This window comes from Panthera uncia, assembly GCF_023721935.1.
Source record: "Panthera uncia isolate 11264 chromosome A3 unlocalized genomic scaffold, Puncia_PCG_1.0 HiC_scaffold_11, whole genome shotgun sequence".
Classification (NCBI taxonomy): Eukaryota; Metazoa; Chordata; class Mammalia; order Carnivora; family Felidae; genus Panthera; species Panthera uncia.
In genome coordinates, this window is record NW_026057578.1 from 60,118,816 (window position 1) to 60,136,052 (window position 17,237).

General features: G+C 41.1%; 1 protein-coding gene and 1 non-coding gene across 2 annotated transcripts in view; one reads left to right on the forward strand and one right to left on the reverse strand.

Annotated features, from left to right (window-relative positions):
• The window catches only part of CNGA3 (cyclic nucleotide gated channel subunit alpha 3), a 32,045-nt gene extending 26,683 nt beyond the window's left edge, over positions 1–5,362 (reverse strand). Inside the window, exon 1 of the mRNA XM_049651395.1 lies at positions 4,409–5,362. Coding sequence (XP_049507352.1) covers positions 4,409–4,494 — 86 coding nt within the window. The 5' untranslated portion in view covers positions 4,495–5,362. The remainder of the gene's footprint in view (positions 1–4,408) is intronic.
• Positions 5,363–12,045: 6,683 nt separating this feature from the next.
• Positions 12,046–12,154, forward strand: LOC125937232 (U6 spliceosomal RNA). The gene has a single exon (XR_007462316.1). It is a non-coding gene; the product is annotated as a U6 spliceosomal RNA (small nuclear RNA).
• The last annotated feature ends 5,083 nt before the right edge of the window (positions 12,155–17,237 follow it).

The window sequence follows — 17,237 nt, forward strand, 5'->3', positions numbered from 1 at the left end:
GACACCCCTGAAGCTGCCGACTGACTGACTGTAGTGATGATACCTTTTCAGGAAGGAGCTCCGTGAAGTTGGTAATCAGCAAGAATAAGAGCAACCAGCACAACACAATGATACGACTGTTTTGAAACACAAGGTAGTTTTCAACTTATGATGCTCATCTTCTAAGTTTTCTTATAAAGGAGAATTCATGTCCATGAGGTAAAGGTCTCCCTTATCACTGGGAGAAGACAGGGTTCTCATCAGAACTGCAGCTTGTCATTAGCTTTGTACTTTGTGGAGCACCTGGTGTCTTCCTTCAGTGACTTTGGGGACGTAAGCGAAGACAAACCTTGGAGAACAAGGGTGGAGAATGTGATACCTTGTTTTTCTTTTCCTCTTCTCAAGCCCTGAGGACTGTGAATGACCGACATGCACTGTCATTGGCCACATGTAACCAGGGAACTGAATTGAGTGCATTTTTGTCTTTAGTCCTAGGGAAGCAGGCGGAAAGTGGTTTTCTTTGGTGATAATTGCTTTGGGCTCTGCTCAGAGAGCAGCATGAAGAAGGCTTCTCTTCTGTAGGACACAAACCCCTATGCCCCAAAGCTCGACTAAAATAGCTACACTAGGAGATTGATCTGAGATTTGAGGTGCCCTTGGTTCTAGCTGCAATTCTCTGTAGCAGATTCTGAAATCTTTCCCTACTGCATTATCTTTTCAAATATGCCAGACAGCTCTTAAATAATCAAGTCAACTAAATAGATTTAATAGAAAGGAAAAAATCAAGACATTTCTATTTCTGGTATTTCCAGGGTATAAACTTGACTTCTTTGTTCAAATGAAATGTTTCCATCCTTCCTTATGGCTTGTCACTAGGAAAATGATCCCAATAATTTAAAAGGAGAAACAGAAACCTGGCTTTCCAATTTAGTGAAAGGGATGGGGACAGGGCTTTCCAATTTGGAGACAGGGATGTCTTAGGGGATGGGGACATGATATCTCCTCCCTGCTGGGGGCATTCAGCAAAGGGTCACAGTGACATGCAGGTTCCCAGAACAGCTTCATTGATATCATTGAGGATAAAGAATGATTAATTTTTTGGTTTTTTTTTTTTTGAGAGAGACAGAGACAGAGACAGAACATGAGTGGGGGAGGGAAAAAAGGGGGAGGGAGACACAGGATCCAAAGCAGGTTCCAGGCTCTGAGCTGTCAGTACAGAGCCCTATGCGGGGCTTGAACTTATGTACTGTGAGATCATGACCTGAGCCAAAGTCGGACACTTAACCTACTGAGCCACCCAGGCTTCCCGAATGATTAATATTTAAGGACACACATTAGCAATTATTTCTTCCAAGGGAGCCTAGATGGCTGAGTTGGTTAAGCATCTGACTCTTGATTTTGGCTCAGGTCATGATCTTACAATTTGTGAATTTGAGCCCTGTGTCACCCTCTGTGCTGACGGTTCAGAGCCTGCTTGGGACTGTCTCATTGTCCCCCTCTCTCTGCCCCTTCCCTGCTTGTGCACATGATCTCTCTCTCTCTCTCTCTTGCAAAATTAATAAACATTTTTTAAACCTCAATTTTTTCTCCTATAAGCTTTCTAAATGTATTTGAATTTTAAAGCCAAGATCTACGGTTTGTTCAAGCACCATTTTCTCCCCTAAAATAGTGATTTGAAACTTTAAAATCTTATGTGTATTTGCCAGAGTCCCTTGTTCAAGTAAATCTTATAGGGAAAACTAGTCTGTGTATAGACAGATGCTGGGCTGCACTGGGAAGCAGAGGAGGGGCCTGGACTCAGCCTCTGGCCGAACGCTGTTTCACCTTCAGCCTGAACACACATGCTCAATCCTTGGTAGCACCAAGGAACCCATTCTGCAAATTTCCATTTGTTAACCCACTCCTGCTTCCATAAGATAAAGCAAACATCTGTCTTATGAAGGGAGCATTCTTTCTCTCTCTCCTTTTGACATCTCCATAGTGTCTCCATGGGATTCTGTATTAATCTGTCAACAAGCTTTTACCACATCAGTGGTTGGGCAAGTCCCCAGGGCAGGCTCAGTGAGACTGGACTAGTGGTCAAGCTGAGAAAGCATGACTTGGTCACAGGCAGGAAATGGCTAGATCCAGATGTCAGGACAGCTGGAGCTATGTAAGGTCAGAGAAGGAGAAGTCTTCCAGCCTGGAATACCAGGAAAGGACCACAGGAGGGAGAATCATTTCTAAGGCTGACAGTGAGCACTGACTGAGTACTTTCTCACAGCAGGGACTGTGCTGGGAGCTTTCACCTGTTTTAACCTCACTATAGCCCTCTGCAGTCAGTACTAATACATTTTACAGATGAAACTGGTTTGGAACAGCTGCACAATTTTTCGGAGCTGGTCAGTTGCAGAGCCAATGTTCAAACCCAGCCAGTCTGACCCTGAGCCTGTTAGTCATCACGCTGGTCAGGGGATAAGGGATAGGAGGGAGAAGGAAGGGCATATTCCCATCCATGAATATGGCAAATAGTATTGTTGCAGGGAATCAATTCAGAACCCCCCACTGTGTGGCTGACTAATCTTCTGTGTGTACACAAACCCACTGTGAGCCCACAGAGAGTCCCTTGGAAGCAGAGGCTCATCAGCAGGTATCTGTGTGGCTTAATGAGCTAACAGTTTCTTCTGCAAAGGGTCATCTTCCAGGAGACCTGGTGAGCCCTCTTGGACAGCCCACACATCAGGCTTGGCTAATAGGCCACTGGCTGAGGTAGAGGCAAGACAAGTCAGGCAGAGCTGGACCACAGTGGTTGTCTGGTTGAGAGGGCATTCTGGGCAGGAGCCCCAGCCCACCAACTGGGCCCACCTTCTCTTGAGTATCTCAGTATCTTGAGTGTCTTCTCTTAAGCCCCTGTTGTTGCCTTCTTGGCCCTAGGGAGTCTGTAAGTTCCATGATATGCTCTGATTACGTCCCACTCAAGGCAAAAGGGAGCAATGGGGGAAAGTTCCATTTTACTTCACATTTTTCCTGGTCCTAACAGCCTCTGTCCTTCTCACATTGGGCCCAAGATCCCAGGAGCCCAGTGCTGCCCAGGGAGCTTGACTTTATTGTTGTGGACCTTTTCTCCCTTCCACCCCAATCTTCTTTGAACACCCCACCCCCAAAGGTTTATTAGCTCAGATGTGAAAAAGAAGCTATTAATGCATACCAAAGTGTTAAAGCAGTTATGTGTCTTAAGAGTGTTCTTATTTTCTTCTAGATTAAGGGCAATGGCTCAACCTAAAAGAATAAGTCCCCCGTGGCAGGACCCTGGTATTGACAGTAGGCCAGTTAGGAGGGAGAAATTTGAGTAGGGTGAGAATTTCTGATGGCCCTAAGTCATAGCAAGATTCCTGGGGCTCCAGTACCATGTTAAAATGGTTGGCAGCAATAAATATCTGTTGGGATGCTTTGAGATATTCCTCCCTTTGCCTGAATCCCAGAATGTAGGGTCCTGGGTCTGCATAGGTGTATGATAATAGGAACTCAAATCTCTTTGGAAATGGTTGTCCATCATTCATGAGCAGTTAACTAAGGTTCTGGTACTAAGAATCTAGACAGAGAAAAAACCAAATGTGCATCTGAGAGAGGGTGTGATATATATAATTGACTGAGGAGAAATGGTGGATGAGGACCTAGTATTGGGGATATGAGCACTGAGAGACTGTCATTGCAGTTTGTGACCATATGATATTCTGCAGATTTCATGGGAGAGAGAAGTTTTCAGTGTGTGTGTGTGTGTGTGTGTGCGCGTGTGTGTGTGTGTGTATGTCATATGTGTGTGTATCATATATAACAACAATAATGTAAATATTGGAAATAAGGTTTCTTATAGTTCAACTCAACCAACTTGTTGAGAGTTTAAGAAACCTAAAAATATAAGTCTATTTGCACCAAATAGGTACTTTCCCATTTCCTCACTGTTATGCTAGGAGCTTGGAAAAGATGCTGCTCCATTTTGCAGTTGAAGAAACTGAGGCACAGAGAAATTAAGTGTGTTTTCCCCAATCTACTAAAGCTACAAACAGGGCTAGAAGTAGAACTCAGGTCCAGATTTCCTTATGGCTGCTTGCATGTGGTTGATGGGGCTGATGGCTTCGCTGGCAAGGCACAGCCCACTCTCTGCAGGCCCATGAGCACAGCATGAATCCTGACCTTGCCCTGGAAGCAAGGGACAGGGCATCTGATTTGTACCACATTCCTAGTGCCCAGGACAATGTCTGGTGCAGAGTCCAACAAATGTTTAATATGTACACAGGAAAATGTTTGGAGAAGTTTGGAGAAGTTTTACAGTAAAATTTAATTTGCTGAATTTGAATCTTCATTTTGTTACCTTTTAGAAGTCACATAACTTTTTGAGCTTCATTTTCCACCTCTCTAAAATGAGTGTGAAATGGAAAGCCCATCTCACCTGCTGAGGCCGTTTTCAACGTGGTCCAGATCTCTGTCCCTGGTTCTTACAGTAGGGTGGGAGTATTGGGTGCTAATCTTAGCCATCTTCTTGCTTTGTTACATTCAGCTTCAAGGTTGTTGCTGAAACATGAACACAACACAGATCACATCAGGATGAGGAAGCAGCTGCAAACCCACGTTGTTGTGTGTGAGGACTATTTCCCCAGGCAAGCCCTGGCACACACACTCTCTTCCATTTCTCCCATAGTTGCAGCTACACCGTGTTTTAGTTGGGTATTTTTGGACTCTTCTTCCCAGCCTGAAGCACAAGCAAGGTCTTTCACTTTGTGTATGCTCCCATGCCAAAGAGCTGCTCAAACTTATATGCTGATCTAGCAAATGAATGAATGATTGGTGAAGTTGGTATTTGATATAAGAAAGCTAAAATCCTCATGATTCCCTGGAACGATGTGATGTTCCTCTTGACCCTGTTTTTTCTCATTTACTTTTTTTATCTTATAATTTTTCACGTTTTAGTAGCTCCCCCAAATCCCATTTCAAAACAAAACATGAAAAACTAACAATCTTTGACATCCATAAAACCTTTACAATGTAATGTTACACTCAAAACACACTTCATCTCCTTTAATCCTCAAAATAACTTTATCAGATATTTACAATTTTTATCCCCATTTAAAGATGGCTAAATTGAGACTCAGAGATGTCAAGCAGCTTATCCAGGTTAAAAAAATAGGTAAAACCTGTTGATGGCATGATCCTGGTGCTAGAAATAAGACCGTGAATACTCTCCCTTCAGCAAACATTGGAAGGTGCCCCTATGACTGATGAAAAAAGAAAGCTGGTATGAGCACAGGGCTGGTGTGAAGAACACAAAGACTGGGCAGTTCCATCATCCTTGATCAAAGCCCTCCAAGTGGAAGATGAATCCCTGAGTACAGTTTCTCTTGGACAAACACAGGCTCTCTTGAGCAGTCAGATGGCTTAAGTAGAGACCACTCCAGAGACCACTTCAGAGAAAGATGGTCGTTTCTAGAAAGAGCCCAGAGACTCACTCTACGACTAAATTAATTCCATATGCAAATGAAGGTCAGTGCAAGGAGCCCAGAACACTGCACCAAAGGATGGATGTAGTTCCTGCTTATCAAGGTCAATCCACCATGAGTTTACTCAGGGTCAATTGTTGGCTCAAAGGTCTTGGTTCATCTCTGATATTTGATAATTTAAGGCTATGATTTAAATTTTGTACTTTCCCAATAGATCAAAAATAGTTTTGATTTTTAAATACTTTACCCATTTATGTAACAGTTAGTGAATTTCTGGCCGATCACAGGAGATACAAAGAAATATAAGACGAAGACTTCTCTCAAGGATCTTATGGTCCAGCAGGGCAGATGATGGATATCAGAGGATCCTGCAGGTTGTGTTAAGGAGCTTGGGCTTTTACCCTGAGCCCATCAAGGATATGGTCAGATGTGTAATGGCCACTGCAGCTGCATTGGGGAGGACATATTCAGGGAACATAAGTTGATGTTAAATGAGCAGATAAATGCTGCAGTATCTCAGCGGAGAGAGAATAGTTGCCTGATCTAGGTTTGTGGCAGTGAATCAGATATATTAAAAAACTTCCCATATAGACAGACTCACTGGTACATGGTCATTGATCAGGTATAGGAGGTGATGAGGAGGGAGGTAATGAGAATGATAGTCTGGGGTGTTGGTGGTCCTACACACTGAGGTAGGGAACTAGGGGAAGAAGTGGGTTTGATAAAGAGAACGATTCCAGTTTGAGATGTCTATGGAAATTTTAGAGCCAATATGGGAAATAAATGTCTTCCACTAAAAACAATAATCCCAATTTGAAATCATCCATCCAATGCTTTTTTATTGAGCACTTACTATGTGTGAGACAATATGGAGAGCTAGGGTTTTACAGAGAAGGATACACATCTCTGTCCTCAAGGAGCTTACAGTCTAGTGGGTTCTAGAGCAAGTCTTAAAAAAGTTTTGGGACTCTGGAGTGCCTGGGTGGCTCAGTCAGTTAAGCGTCCAACTTCCGTTCAGGTCACGATCTCACGGTTTATGGGGTCGAGCCCTGCATTGGGCTGTGTGCTGACAGCTCGGAGCCTGGAGCCTGCTTTGAATTCTGTGTCTCCTTCTCTCTCTGCCCCTCCCCTGCTCATGCTCTGTCTCACTCTCTCTCTCTCTCTCTCAATAAAAAAAATTGAAAAAAAGTTTTGGGACTCTGAAGAAAATCTATCAAATTATTCTTTTTTGTACATTTCCAGGAAAATTCCAGGAGAAAAAGTTCATTGCCTCCAGCCTGTGTCCCTTTCCCTCAGCCCTCATCAACTGCACAACTCCTGGCCCCAGATGTCGTTGTATGGAGGCAGCACATCTACCTGCCTGCTATGGAAGGCTACTATATGCCAGAAACAGAGTAGGTGCTCATGTAATACCGCTCCGTTAACCCTCAGAATAGCCTCTCCCTTTCTTCCCTTTTACATGTGAAGAAACCAAACAGGTGCATAATTTCCCTAATGTTGCTTATAGCCTGAGCCAGGATTGACAAAGTTCGGTCTGACCCTAGAACCCGATGGTGTAAAATTAATGGGTGGTAAAAAACTGGCATTACCTTTTGGCCTGAGTAGGAGGGGCCCCTGCCTGGGACTCCATGCTTTAAAGTACTCTACTCTGACTCTCCTTCATCCACAGCCCATGAGACCAATGGAACATGCCCACTTACAACCCTGCCCCGTGCTCTAGACTATGCTCTGGGTGCCCAAGACGCCCAAACTGTGGGCTCAGGAAGCTCTAGACTGGTTCTAGAGCCTGCCCAGGCCTCTTCCCAGGTCTGTTTTCCTTCAAAGGGCATCAGTGTGCACTCCTCTAGAGCTACAGGTGGCCAAGGAGCAGCTGTTTGGAGGGAGGAGTGAGTAGAGGCCAGAAGTATGGACAGGGTGTTCACACACATGTGTGAAAGGCCCCTTGTGACATGGGGTGGACACAGAGCAGGCAGAGAAAGAGGCAGGCCATGGATGGTGGACCAGAGATCAAATCTCCCCATGCCACCATGTTCTGAGGCTGAACTCAAAGGGGTCTAAGAACTCTATATGAATCTGGTCTCCTGGTCATTGTGAAAGTGATTTTTTTAAGATGGGAGGACAGGGCATGTTTGATTCAACAGTGTACTACCCTGATCCCTGTCACAGTCATATCTAGCCCTCTACCTCACACCCTTCTTGACTGTTTTTCAGTCCAGCTGTTGCTATGGAAACCAGCTGCGTGCAGGGTCACCCAGCAGCACCTTGCCTCAGCTACACTGTGGATTGCTCACCTTCTTTCCTGGGGCTTCCCTATTTCCCCCAGAGAACATATGGTAGGATGCTCATGCCATTCTGACAAACATGCAAACGCAGAGGTGCTAGAGAGGTAACCCTGCCTTGGACAACCCTTGACTAACAGAACCCAGGAACCAGGGGTAAATATTCCCTGGTTCTATCTTCTATTCCTCAGGAAGATAATTCAGTGGTTCTCTCCATGGCTCTTTGGAGAAGCCCTGGAAGGATCAAGTCAGTTGCCCAGAGTGGTGATCGGTTTGATAATGTACACTTGCACTGGATTTCCCTTCCTCCCTTGTTTTTTTTTTCTGAGACTTCCACTTCTCTTCCTTGGAATCACTCCCTAAATAAACTGTCTGCTTACATGATCTTGTCCAAGGTTCTGGGTTTGGGAAGTGGCTTTTGTTTTTTGTTTGTTTGTTTGTTTTGTTTTGTTTTTGTAGGAGGAGGTGATTACCTCAGCTAAGAGAATTTCTTTTTTTTTTTTTTTTTTTTTAGATATTTAGGTAAATGGTAAGTGGGTTATATGTACTCCTGGTTTGGGCCCCTGAAGGGTAGGACAGGGAAAAATGTGTGTCATTAAAGGAAAATGTTTGCTTAAGATAGGTCATAAGATCATTTTTTCCCAATTGTTTATAAACATCATAAGCATTGTCTTTTTTTAATCATTCTTTTAAAAATTAAAAAAAAATGTTTATTTATTGCTGAGAGATAGAGAGAGAGGGAGACAGAGTGTGAACAGGGGAAGGGCAGAGAGAGAGGGAGACACAGAATCTGAAGCATGCTCCAGGCTCTGAGCTGTCAGCACAGAGCCCGACACGGGGTTCGAACCCATGAACTGTGAGATCATGACCTGAGCCGAAGTTGGACACTTAACAGACTGAACCCCTCAGGCTCCACAATGGTTGTCTTTTTTAAAAAATTACTTTAAAAATAAGGATCCAAATAAGGCCCACATGTTCTGATTGCTGATTGGTACTTTTTAAAGTTTTTCATGCATTTCTCTTCTTCCTCATTGTGGAAAAAACATAATTGTACTCCCGAGTTTGCTATAGTATGAATTTTTTGCCAATTCCAACTTGACGGTGTTTTCTGTAAACTGGTAGTTGCACTCAGAGATATGGTCAAATTTGGGTTCAATTTTTTTCGCAAGAATATTTCTTTGTGTGATGTTAGCAGCCATTGATGATTATTGCCTGGACATATGCTTTCATTACGAGTTGCAAATTGGTGACATTCTATCATTTCTTCTTCAGCGATTAGCTGACATATTCTTAAATAAAATGTAACTTATTTGGCTGTTCAGTGGTACCGTTCATAGAGGAATTGCGGAATAAACAATTCTTTTCCCCTTGTTTACCAGTTTTTAAGTCATAACATCCTAAGTGATTCCCCAACTGCCCTGTGAATTTTCACATTTCCTGGCCCAGACAAACTCTAGAACTCACAGATGAGATCATGAAATTACAATCAGTGATCCTGAGGCGCCTGTTGAAAATGAAAACTGCCACCCAGCCAGGGCCCCCTGAGTGTGAGGCACTTGCATATCCATTACTCATTAATCCTCAAGAGACCCAAAAGGTAATAAATAGTAACACTGGTTTTGCAGATGAGGAAATGCAGGCTTAGGTCTGTCTGACCCTGAAACACATGTAGTGCTTTCTTTTGTTTATCACACCCACTGCAGGATATTAGAAATGCACAAATAAAATTTTAATTTTCAAGCACAGGAAGAAGATGTGTCCTGCCAACTACCAGGGTGACCTTGAAGTGGATCTTAGGTGTGAGTCTAAGAGTGATTTGTGAGCATCTCTCAAACAAATGTGAGTTTTCTGGGGCTTGACTGAGGAACTAACAACACATCACTTCAGACAATTCTCTCTCTCTCTTTTTTAACAACATTACTAAATCCAGCATGTTTTCTTCCCCCCAACACACTTACTGACTCCTTCCATGTCCCAGGCATCATACTTGGCCCTGAAGATTATGAAGAAGAGGAAGATAGGTCTCTGTCTTTGAAACACAAAACTGCATGGGGGAAACACGAATGGAAACAGGGAGGGGGGTAGAATACAGAGGTGCTGAAATAGAGGTAGAGGCATGGTGGGGAGCAGTATGGAAGGAGGAGGCACTAATTCTGCCTCAGGTACCACCGAGGTCTGAGGAGGCTTCTCATGAGGGGCATTATTTCATGTTATTTAACATTTACCATGTGTTGGCCATTGTGCTGTGCACGATTAAGAATTTGATTGTGATATCTGTGCTCTGGTGCCTACCTTTAACCTCCTTTGCTCTTGGCCTGGACACCTAGGTAGGTCAGGAATCTAACATACCTCACCTGTACTCCAGTTGTTCTCATACTTTTCTCATTCCTTTATTAACTCCAAAAGATTTAAGGGCTAGAACTATTTTCTTTTACTTAAAAAATATTTTATTCTCCTAAACACCAGCATATATACACATAGTGGGTAATCAAATTGGGTGGCATAAATGGAGTAACAGGTGAGTACTTGCAATGAGGACACTAATAATGGCAGTATATTTGCTGAGCATTTACACTCTGCATGGTACTGTTCTAATAACTTTAAATGTGTACTAACTCACTTGATTCTCACAATGCTCTGTGAATGAGTCACACTGAACATTTCTGTCTTGTTTAGAAATGGATGGGACTTTATAAGGGAGAAAGCAAGTAAGCAACAAAGGAGGTCAAAACATGTAAAGCCCTTTCTTCTAAACTAAAATGTGCTTCTGGAAAAAAATCTTGGTCCCCACTTACGATGACTAACTATACTAAAAAAAAAATTGTCCATGTTGTGTCCTTTTCTATTATGGCTTAAACATGAATACCAGTCCTGGTTCAATTTGTGTCATTTGAAACCTTATCATTTCCCAAGACTTAAATGCAGCTGAGACAATAGAGAGGTGCCAAGAGCCCAAGATGCATACTCCTCTGACTCACTGGAGGTTATCTGAGTTATCATTGTCTTTGGTTATGACATCTATGCAGCCAGGGGCTGGAAGGTTCCATTAGTGAGAAACCGAGTCTAGAACAAAGCCATGTCAAAAAGACAACCCCAACCAGAGGACAGCCCCACAGTCTGATGGACAGGCACACTGGGGACAAGCCTGCATTTTCTCCAGCTGAGACAGATCACTTTTACCACCTAAGGTCTTCAATCTTCTCAGAAGTAATATCTCTCTGGGTTTCATTCATTTCAGTTCTCCACAACTCAACTTTCTCAGCATCACTTGGGCAAAAGCATTCAGCAAATTGTCAGTAATGTGAAGTTGGACAGGCTCACTTTGTCAAATTAAAAGCCAAAGATAAGTCAATAACTCCCACAGGATCTACAAGTCTTGGAACTTCGTCCAAAGTTAGATTGCCTCTCCCTTCTTCCCCTATCTCATCTGGAAACTGCAGGATGAAAGGAAAATATCCAATGCTAAGCCACTTAATCACTCTGAGACCTGTGAACCAGTCCACAGAACAAACACAAAGGACAGAACAGACATTACTATAGACAATGATGAGGGTTGTGTATTATTAAGCAGCCCTAGGCTTATGTAGGGGGAAAGCACTAGTAAAATACCTTTTGTTTAAGACAAGTGGCATTGGAAAGACAATATAGGTGGTCAAGGACACTGTACTGAGAGAAAGAAAAGCTGGATCTCTTCTTAGCTCAGCCTACAATTTGGGCAAGTGACCAGCATTTTAGTTTCTTTATACATTGATGAACATGGACTTATTGCAAATGAAATTTTCCACAGAAACCCAATGAATAAAGCATTTACGTATATATTTTATTTAAATGTATTTGAGGGGCGCCTGGGTCAGTTGGTTAAGCTGCCGATTTCAGCTCAGGTGATGATCTCACAGTTCGTGGGTTTGAGCCCCATGTCGGGCTCTGTGCTGACATCTCAGAGCCTAGAGCCTGCTTCAGATTCTGTGTCTCCCTCTCTCTGCTCCTCCCCCATTCATTCTCTGTCTCTCAAAAATAAATAAATGTTAAAAAATTTTAAAAATAAATGTACTTGAAAACATTTATAAAGATAATTAGTGAGTGTTTACTTCCTTTCCAAAAGTGAAAATACTAATTCAAAAAGATCTATGCACCCCTATGTTCACTGCATTATATACGATGGCCAGGATAAGGAAGCAACCTATGTGTCCATCAATAGATGAATGGGCAAAGAAGATGCAGAATATTATTCAGTCTTAAAAAATGAGATCTTGCCATTTGTGACAACATGGATGGACATCAAGGGTATTATACTAAATGAAATAAGAAAGATAGTGCTCACTTTGGCAGCACATATACCAAAATTGGCATGATACAGAGAAGATTAGCATGGCCCCTGTGCAAGGATGACATGCAAGTTTGCTAGGAATTTACCCAAGGGATACAGGAGTGCTGATGCATAGGGGCACTTGTACCCCAATGTTCATAGCCACACTTTCGACAATAGCCAAATTATGGAAAGAGCCTAAATGTCCATCAGCTGATGAGTGGATAAAGAAGTTGTAGTTTATATACACAATGGAATACTACTCAGCAATGAGAAAGAATGAAATCTGGCCTTTTGTAGCAACATGGATGGAACTGGAGAGTGTTATGCTAAGTGAAATAAGTCATACAGAGAAAGACAGATACCATATGTTTTTCACTCTTATGTGGATCCTGAGAAACTTGACAGAAGACCATGGCGGAGGGGAAGGGAAAAAAAAGTTAGAGAGAGGGAGGCAAACCATAATAGACTCTTACAGACTGAGAATAAACCGAGGGTTGATGGGGGGTGGGAGGGAGGGGAAAGTGGGTGATGGGCATTGAGGAAGGCACCTGTTGGGATGAGCACTGAGTGTTATATGGAAACCAATTTGACAATAAATTTCATATTTAAAAAATTGAAAAAAAAGAAAGAGAAAGACAAATATCATATGATTTCACTTACATGTGGAATCAAAAAACAAACAAAAAAATAGAAAGAGACCCATAAATACAGAGAAAAACTGATGGTTGGTGGGGGGTGGCAAAATGGGTGAAGGGGAGTAGAAGATATAGTCTTCCAGTTATGGAATGAATAAGTCATGGGGATAAAAGGTAAAGCATAGGGACTATAGTCAATAATACTATACTAGTGTAGTATGGTGACAGATGATGTTACACTTGTGGTGGGCATCACATAATGTATAGAGTTGTCAAATTGTTATGCTGTACACCTGAAGCTAATGTAACATTGTGGATCAACTACACTTCAATTAAAAAATAAAGACATGGGTTCCCTGGGTGGCTCAATCATTTGAGCCTCTGACTCTTGATTTTGGCTCAGGTCATGATCTCAGTGTTGTGGGATTGAGCCTCGCATCAGGCTCTGTGCTGGGCATGGAGCCTGCTTGTGATTCATCCTCTCTCTCTCTTTCTCTCTCTCTCTCTCTAAAAAAAAAAAAAAAAGACAATCAGTGGGACACAAGTTAATTTTGACCATGATTTCCAGTATATTAAAATTTAGTAGGGATGGGGCACCTGGGTGGCTCAGTTGGTTAAGCATCTGACTTGGGCTCAGGTCATGATCTTGCAGCTGGTGAGTTCGAGCCCCGTGTCAGACTCTGTGTTGACAGCCCGGAGCCTGGAGCCTGCTTTGAATTCTGTGCCTTCCACCCTCTCTGCCCCTCCTCCTTCCCCCGCTCATGCTCTGTTTCTCTCTCCTTCAAAAATAAGTAAAAACATGAAAAAAAATTTAAAAAAATTTGGTAGGGGGCACATGTCAATGTTATCTTTATTTGGGTTCTTTAATTATTTAAATATACATAAAGAAACTTAAAGTGTGCACAGAAAACCTTAGGGAACTCTGTGGAACAGAGCTGAAAACCAAGGCCCAGTTGATCATGAAAGGTCCTTCCATTTCAAAAGTTTCATGATGGAACAGAACTGTAGAATGCAAATATTGTGTCTAAAGGTCCTCTCATTGTTTGTGCATGAATGTGATCCTATTGGAAGAAATAAAAACATTCTAGAGCTCCAAAAGCAGAAATGACAAAACTCTATAATGTCAAAATTCTCTGGACGTGGTACAACATAACTTGAATATCAGAACTTATATGAGAGGGCACTTTGAAAATTACATTATGATGTAAAGATCCTCAACAAAATACTAGCGAACAAAAATCTAGTCACATATCATGATTAAGTGATATGTGTCCCAAGAATGCAAAGTTGATCTAACACCCAAAATCGACCAATGTAATACACCATATTAATTAAATGGCAAAAACTACATGATGAATGCAATAGACGTAAGAAAATCATATGACAAAATCCAACATGCTTTCATGATAAAAACAATCAACAAAGTAAGAACAAAAGGAAATTTCCTTAAACTGATAAAGGGCATCTTGACAAAACCACAGCTAATGTCACAGTTAAAGGTGCAAGACTGAATGCTTTCCCCTAAAATCAGGAACAGGACAAAGATATTCACTCTTATCACCTCCATGCAACATTGTACTGCTAACCAGGGCAATTAGACAGGAAAAAACAAAACAAAACAAATAAAAGCATCCAGATTGGAAAAGAAAAAGTAAAATTATCTCTATTTGCAGATGACATGATCTGGTATATCGGAAATCTTAAGTAATCCACCAAAAAACTATTAGAATTAATAAATAAGATTAGTAGTGTGGCAGTATACAGGTCAGCATACAGAAATCAAATGTATTTCTATACATTAGCATTGAATAATAATACAAATGAAGTTAAGACAACAATCCCATTTTTTAAGTTTATTTATTTTGAGATAGAGCATGCAAGTGGGGAGGGGCAGAAAGAGAGAAGAAAGAGAATCCCAACCAGGCTCTGTACTGTCAGTGCAAAGCCCAACTCAGGGCTCAAACTCACGAACAGTGAGATCATGTCCTGAGCCATAGTCGGATGTTCAATCAACTCAGGTGCCCCAACAATCCCATTTATAATAGCAGCATAAAAGAACAAAACACCTAGGAAATTTAACCTAGGAAATTAAAGATTTGTACACTGAAAACTATGAAACATTGTTGAAAGAAATTGAAGATATAAACAATTGGAAAGATATTTTCTGCTCATAGATTGGAAGGATTAATATTATTAATATGGTGTTTACTCTCCAAATTATCCACAGATTCAGTGCAATCCTTATCAAAATCCCTGCTGGAGTTTTTGCAGAAATTGACAAGCTGATCCTAAATTTACATGGAAATTCAAGGGACACAAATAGCCAAACAATCTTGAAATCTTGAAAAAGAAGAACAAAGTTGGAGAACTCACACTTTCAGATTTCAAAACCTATTACAAAGCTATAAAAATCAAGATAGTGTGGTTCTGGAATAAGGATAGGTATATAGATTAATGGAATAGAATTCAGAGTCCAGAAATAATTCCCACATTTACAATCAATTGGAAATCAATGGAAAAAAGAATAGTCTTCTTAACAAATGCTGGAAAAACTGAATATCCATATGCAAAAGAATATACACCATACACAAAAATGAACTCAAAATGGATCATAGGCTTACATGTAAGGGCCAAAACTATAGAATTCCTAGAATAAAACACAATCTTCATGGCCTTGGGTTAGGCAATGGTTTCATAGATATGACACCAAAAGCATAAATGAAAAGAGAAAAACAATACATTATACTCCATCAGAATAAAAAACCTCTGCATCAAATGACACCATCAAGAAAGTAAAAAGACAACCCATAGAATGGGAGAAAATATTTTAAAATCATGTATTGGTAAGGCATATATATATAAAGAATATATAAAGAACAGTTACAACTCAATAATAAAAAGACAAGCTAATTAAATATTGGGAAGAGGATTTGAATAGGCATGTCTCTGAAGAAGATACATGGTCAACAAGCACATGATTATAAGCATATTTAATCATGGGGAAATGCAAATCAAAACTATGATGAGATACCTCTGCATACCAACTACAATGGCTATAATAGAAATACAGTCAATAACAAGGGTTAGTAAAGATATGGAGAAACTGGAATCCTCATACACTACTGGTAAGAATGTAAGTGTACAGTCACTTTGGAAAACAGTGGGGCAATTCCTCAAAATGCTGAACATAGTTGCCATATGACCCAATAATTCTACTCTTAAGGATATACCTAAGAGAAAGGAAAACATATATCCACACAACAACTTATGCATGAATATTCATAGCAGCATTATTCATAATAGCCCCAAAGTGGAAACAACCTAAATGTCCATCAGCTAACTGGATAAACAAAATGTGGTATATATACATAGTGAACTGTTATTTGGCAATGAAAATGAACAAAATACTGATACATGCTACAACATGGATGAACCTTGAAAGCATTATGTTAAGTGGAAGAAGCGAGACACAAAAAGCCACATGTTGTATAATTCCATTTATGTGAAATGTGGAATTGGCAAATTCACTGGGATAGAAAGTAGATTAGTGGTTGCTTGGGGAAAGGGTTGGGATAGGGGGTGGCCAGAAAAAAGAGTGACTGCTAATAGCTACAGGGTTTCTTTTGGAGGTGTTGAAAAGTTTTAAAATTATATTGTGGCGATGACTGCACCACTGTGAAGATTACTAAAAAGCACTGAAATGTATACTTTAAATGGATGACTTTTATGGCCTATGAACTAATTCTAAAAAAGTAATGTTAAATATAATAGCAAAGCTGCTTTTAAAATGTAAAACTAACAATATCTGCTATAAGAAACTCGCAAAATGTAAGTGTAATAAAGGGGAGAAATGTCAAAATATCACATTAATAATAATGATATTGGTCACATTGTTGAGGGCTCACACTATGCCAAGCACTGATCCACAGTTTCACATGCTTCACATGGACAAACTCATTTAATCCCCACAATCACCCTACGAGGTAAGTTATTATCCCTATCGTACAGTTGAGTAAGCCAAGGTGCACGTTTCACACAGTTAGGACTATAGCAGGCAATTGAGTCCTAGAGCCTGCAAATTCAATCTCCTGCCTCTCAAGAAACAAGCCCAATTTCTGGGACTGGTAGGTATCAAAGCCGCCTCCATCTTCCCGATAAAGATCCAAAAGGGCAGCTCAGGTCTTAGACCATGAGGGTGTATCCAGAAGCTCAAATTGAGCTTTGAGGTGATGAGGGGAAATGGAGTTCAGAATTCATGTTCTCCCCTTTCTGCAGAGTGGAGGATAGGCAAACCCATGAATGTCCCCACACCAAGATATGAAGAGAGAGTTTGAGTTAAGGTTGTTGTGTCTGGCTTTCCAAGGAAACCTTTGAGTGGCCATGAGGTGGATTTCTCTCTCTTCTGAACTCTATGAATTTTTATAACGCAAACAAAGGCAAGTTTGCATACGCCAGGTGCAGATTTTCAATTCCTGTCTGAGAAAAAATTAACATTGTTCCCAAGAACAGGAAGAGATTTGGGATGAAAGGATCTGAATTTGTAACAAGGTTATAAATTATG